Source organism: Orycteropus afer, unplaced genomic scaffold (assembly GCF_000298275.1).
Source record: "Orycteropus afer afer isolate SDZICR_OR568_19922 unplaced genomic scaffold, OryAfe1.0 scaffold00065, whole genome shotgun sequence".
Classification (NCBI taxonomy): Eukaryota; Metazoa; Chordata; class Mammalia; order Tubulidentata; family Orycteropodidae; genus Orycteropus; species Orycteropus afer.
In genome coordinates, this window is record NW_006921652.1 from 8,017,931 (window position 1) to 8,023,574 (window position 5,644).

Genomic DNA, 5,644 nt, shown 5'->3' on the forward strand with positions numbered 1-5,644 from the left:
ATGTGAATTAAACATTTACCTCAAGTAGACACACGCCCTGGAGAGAACAATCATGGGAGAAGGAAGGGCTGCTTATGCACAGGAAGACAGCTCAGGGCACAGAAGAGTATGGAGGGATGGACACTGGGAAGAGGTAACTATGGGGAGGAAGTGGGAGGGGAGCCGTTGCATTGTAAATTTTGGTCAATGACACGAGACAAAGTATATTATGTGAACTGCTGTATGAAAAGTGAATTTACGCTGTAAATCTTCACCCAAATCAAAATAAAAAAAAAAAAAATTATGAAAGGAGAATTCTTTCAAACTGTTTAAGAGGAGTTTAATGAATACTTTTGAGTTTGACACAGTGTTAAGCAAATATAAGGAGCCCTAGTGGCACAGTAGTTACATGTTCGGCTGTTAAGCAAAAGATCAGCAGTTTGAACCCACAAGCTACTCCATAGAAGAACGATGTGGCAGTCTGCTTCCTTAAAGATTACCACCTTGGAAACAGCACAGGGCAGTTCTGCTCTATCCTATAGGGTTGCTATGAGTCAGAATCGACTCAACGGAAACAAGTTTGGTTTGATTTTATTAGGCAAGTGTTAAGTTCTACGGATACACATCAATACCAGATTAAAAGCAGGGACAGAGTTCAAATTAAGGTAGCTCATTTCCCATTAATGTAGTTGACTTAAAAGTGGACAGCCTTATAACAAACTATACAAAAACACTGTTCTACATCCTACTTTGGTGACTAGCAACTGGGGTCTTAAAAACTTGCAAGCGCCATCTAGAGGCAACAATGGATCTCTCCTCATCTACAGCAAAGAAGAATGAAGAAAACCAAAGAGGCGTAGAAACAATTAGTCCAAGGGGCTAGACGACCATGTGATACTCAGTCTATATGACCATGAGACCAGAAGAACTAGATGGTGCCTGACTACCACTGTCAACGACTCAGAAAAGGATTAGCATAGGAGATCTTAGATAGAGTGGGAGAACACTGTGGAACAAAACTAAAAATCATTAAAAAAAAGACCAGGTTTACTGGCCTGATGGCCTGATAAAGCCTGGTGAGACCCCTGAGACTATGGCCCCTAGTTACCCTTCAGGTCTGGAACAGGAATGTGTAAGAAAGAAGGACACAGGAAGAGGAAATTACAGGGAGGAAGTAAGAAGAGAGCTGTTAAATTGTAGGGAATTGCAGTAAATATCATAAAACAAAATGTGTATGAACTACTGTAAAGAAAATGAATCTGCTCTGTAAACTTTTGCCAAGACCACAATAAAAATTAAAAAAAAAAAAGAAAGGCAAACAGCCTTTTCTACCAGATACCACCTTGACTGTTGGAATGGGTAGCATAGTTAGTTAGTTGGCTCAAAGGCTAGTGTTACAGAGCTATACAGATCACTGCTCTTCTGTGTTATTACAGGGTGGTGGGAACATGTCAGATGTCATGATGTTAAGTGCTCATTTTGAAAGAAGATATAAATTCAGTCATTCTATTGGTCAAATATTTATTTGTTCCCCATTTACACTATCAATTTAGATCAAGAATTATTAAAAATAATACTTGTAAGACTAAATCCTAGTCCAGGTAAGGCTGCATTGTGGCCCTGCTGTAGACGAGCTGTATTATCTTGGGTACTATATTTAACCCTCTGAAGCTCAAGTTTTTTTTTTTTTAAATGAGGTTCTGGACTACTGTTAATTTCAACTTGAAAATTCTATTAAATAATTGAGAAATGTGAGAAATAAACTTCATTTGAGATTTCTAATAACAGTGTATATAAAATATATTAAGAATGGAAATTCTAGACATGAGCACTGAACTGAGAAACACTGAAAGTCCTATAACTATTATTTTATATGATCCTAAGTTTACCTTTGTAACAGTAATGAAATCTGGTCCAAAGAAGACACTTTTTACTCCTTCAATCCTGAATAACTGCCTGTGAATAAAGAAAAAATAACAATAAAATGTTTTATTATTGAAAAGTTTAAACACACACAAAAGTAGAGGGAAGAGTAAAAGAATTTCCATGTACCACAGTGAACAATTACCAACTCATGGCTAATTTTGTTTCAGCAATGCCCTCTTAATTACCCAAGAGAAAAGAAATCATATGCTCCACAAAGACTTGCACAAGAATCTTTTATAGCAGCTTTATTTATAATTATAACAACAACAAAAATATCCTGGAAAAGTCTACCAGCTAGTGAATGAATAAACAGACTGTGGTATGTCCATACAATGTATTACTACTCAAAAACAAAAATGATTAATACACTGTACTCCCTGGTTTCAACAGTTTCTTGATTTTGCTTGTTCCCCGCCCAGATTACCTTCTTGGTGACCAGCAGTCATAGGGGTACTTCCTGTTGTTCCAACATGATTTTTCATATCGAAGTATGCCGAGACTAGCAGTCATAGCTGTGATTAAACTGGATCAGTGCTACAATCCATCGTGCTACAATCCATCCCGGCATCCTTTTCCCTGCCATTTCAACTATTAGTGATAACACCAACCAAGGAACTGTATGCCCTACAGGATAAGTTGGTTTGGTTTGGGTATCCTTGGGATAAAATTCAATTTGTTAATGTCCAAAAGAAAACATGCCATTCAAGGGACAACAATTAGTCACTATTCATCTGGAGCAACAAGAGGAAGAAGAAGAGTGAAGAATAGGAGGAGGAGATGGAATGTGTGGCTAATTGCCTCCTTTTCCATGAGACTAGAACTATATAATGCCTAGCTACCAATACTGAAAATTTTGATCAAAGATTCCACAGAAGAATCCTGGTCAAAAGGGCTAAAATACAGAACAGAATATAAAATTCTCATGAGAAGGAAGCACAGTGGTAGGAAGCACTACTGAACAATGAAAGAAGCATCAAAAGAAGACAGAAGAAATAAAGAGTTACTGTACCAAAAAGAATTGGTCAACATTCAACGATTTCAGGAGGCAGCAGATGAACAAGAACCAATGGGATTTAAGCAAGAAGTCCAAGCTGCACTGAAAGAATTAGTAAAAAACTAGGCTCCAGGAATGAAAGAAAGATCCACTGAGATATTTCAACAAACAGATGCAGAACTAGAGGTGCTTACTTGCCTATGGAAAGACATTTGGAAGACAGCTACCTGGCCAACTGACTGAAAGAGATCAGTATTTCTGCCCATTCCAAAGAAAGGTGATCCAACAGAATGTGTAGATTATCAAACAATATCATTGATATCACATGCAAGTAAAGTTTTGCTGGAGATAATTCAAAAATGGTTGCAGCAGCATACTCATAAGGAATTTCCAGAAGTTCAAGCTGGACTCAGAAGAGAACATGGAACAAGGGATATCACTGGTGATGTCAGATGGATCTTGGCTGAAAGGAAAGAATACCAAAAGATATTTACCTGTGTTTTACTGACTATGTAAAGGCATACTGTGTGGATCATAACAAATTATGAATAACATTGAGAAGAATGGGAATTACAGAACACTTAATCGTGCTCATGAAGAACCTGTACATAGATCAAGAGGCAGATGTTGGAAATCACGAAGGGTGTATGTCAGGGTTTTATGCTTTCACCATATTTGTTCTATCTGTATGCTGAGCAAATAATCTGAGAAGCTAATCTATATGAAGACTGCCAAAAGAAAAAACAAGTCTGTCCTGGACGAAGCATAGCCAAAATGCTCCTTAGAAAGAATGGCTACAGCTTATCTCACCTACTTTGGTCATGTTGTCCCTGGAGGAGTATATTATGCTTGGTAAAGAAGAGAGTGGGAGATCTGGTAGCATGGTGCCTTAAGGCACTTGACTGCTAACCAGAAGGCTGGCGGTTCAAACCTACCAGCCACTCCTCGGAAGGAAGATAGGGCAATCTACTTCCGTAGTGATACTGCCTCGGAAACCCAAGGAGGGGTTGCTATGAGTCGGGTCTGACTTGACGGCACATAACAAAAACAACAACAAAGTAGAGAGCCAGTGAAATAGGGGAAGACCCTCAATGAGATGGATTGACACAGTTGCTGCAATGATGGACTCAAGCACAGCAATATTGTGAGGACGGTGCAGGACCGGGCAGTGTTTTTTTGTTGTACACAGGGTTACTATGAGTTGAAGACGACTCGATGGCAACTAACAGCAACAACAGTGAGTTATGAAATCAAATGTGTAGTGAACAGAAATTTTATTTAATGAAATAAAACAGAACAGAATAGAATAAAGGGAAGAGATGAACAAATAAATTGTAAAGGTGAAAATTATTTCATAAAACATTTGTTTCATACACACGTTTGTGTGTGTCAATATATAAAATGTTACATAAATGTAAAACATTTCTTACTGTAGTTTTTATAAAAAACTTTGAAAACTGCTGTAAAGCATACTCTAAGATGTACAATGTTTAGGTCAAGGGAAATGTGCATTTTTACTAATTAGAATTTTTTAAAACTGAAAAATTAAAAACTATCCCTGAGCTTAGACTATTTCTGGCTGTCATAAATGAAACACATAAAATGGCTGTACTGTTAGATAAATATTAGGAATATTTATCTAAACTACATTTTTCAAATATTCTTCACAATAAATACTAAGCTTAGTTTACCAAAAATCTCAATCAATACTAATTCTAGTATTTCTTATTATAATTTCTGTAGTTATTAGTTAAAAAAGAAGTTCAATCCAATACTTTATTCCTTTATCACTAACATATCTTTAACATGTCTTTAATCTAGTAAATTAAAATCCATCAATTTGATAATTATGGTACATTTTCATTCAAATCTTTAAAACTTTTTTTTTTTAATTTTTGTTGTGATTTGGGTGAAAGTTTATTCATTTTCCATACAGCAGCTCACATACACTGTCTCATGGCATCGACTGCAGTTTCTCACAATGCAACAACAGCTCCCCTCCCACTTTCTCCCCATAGTTACCTCTTCCTTGTGCCCTTCCCTCCCAGGCTCTCCTGCCCCCTGAGCTGTCTCCCTGTGCATACAAAGCTCTTCTATTCTCCCATGATTGATCTCTCCAAGGAGTTTATCTGCATAATGTAAATGTTCAGCTCATATGCCTGTCTTTTGTTAGGCTGGAAGCCACAGGAGTAGATTCAATTCCAGACCTCAAGGGCAGCTAGGGGAATATTCAGCTGGAATATTCAGCATATAGATTGAATTAAGTCTCAGGGATTCCAACAGGCTCTATCTGACCAGCAAACTTTATTGTTGTTGTTGTTGTCGTTGTCGTCGTTAGGTGCCGTCGAGTCCTTTCCAGACCCACAGCGACCCCATGCACAGGAGAACGAAACACTGCCCGATCCCGCGCCAGCTCCACGATCCCTGCTATACTTGAGCCCATCATTGCAGCCACTGTGTCAATTCATTTCATTGAAGGCCTCCCCCTCTTTTGTCGACCCTCCACCCTACTAAGCATGACGTCCTTCTCCAAGGAATGGTCCCTTCTGACAACATGACCAAAATAGGTTAGATGAAGTCTGGCCATTCTCGCTTCCAAGGAGCATTTCGGGTGCACCTCCTCCAGGACAGATCTGTTGTTCTTTTAGCGGTCCATGGTACTTTTAGCATTCTTCGCCAGCACCACAACTCAAAAGCATCAACTCTTCTTCAGTCTTCCTTATTCATTGTCCAGCTCTCACATGC

General features: G+C 38.3%; 1 protein-coding gene across 1 annotated transcript in view; it reads right to left on the bottom strand.

Annotated features, from left to right (window-relative positions):
- The window catches only part of NFU1 (NFU1 iron-sulfur cluster scaffold), a 57,144-nt gene that overhangs the window by 26,019 nt on the left and 25,481 nt on the right, over window positions 1-5,644 (bottom strand). The window contains exon 3 of the mRNA XM_042780846.1: window positions 1,869-1,935. Within this exon, the coding sequence (XP_042636780.1) occupies window positions 1,869-1,935 (67 nt within the window). The remainder of the gene's footprint in view (window positions 1-1,868; window positions 1,936-5,644) is intronic.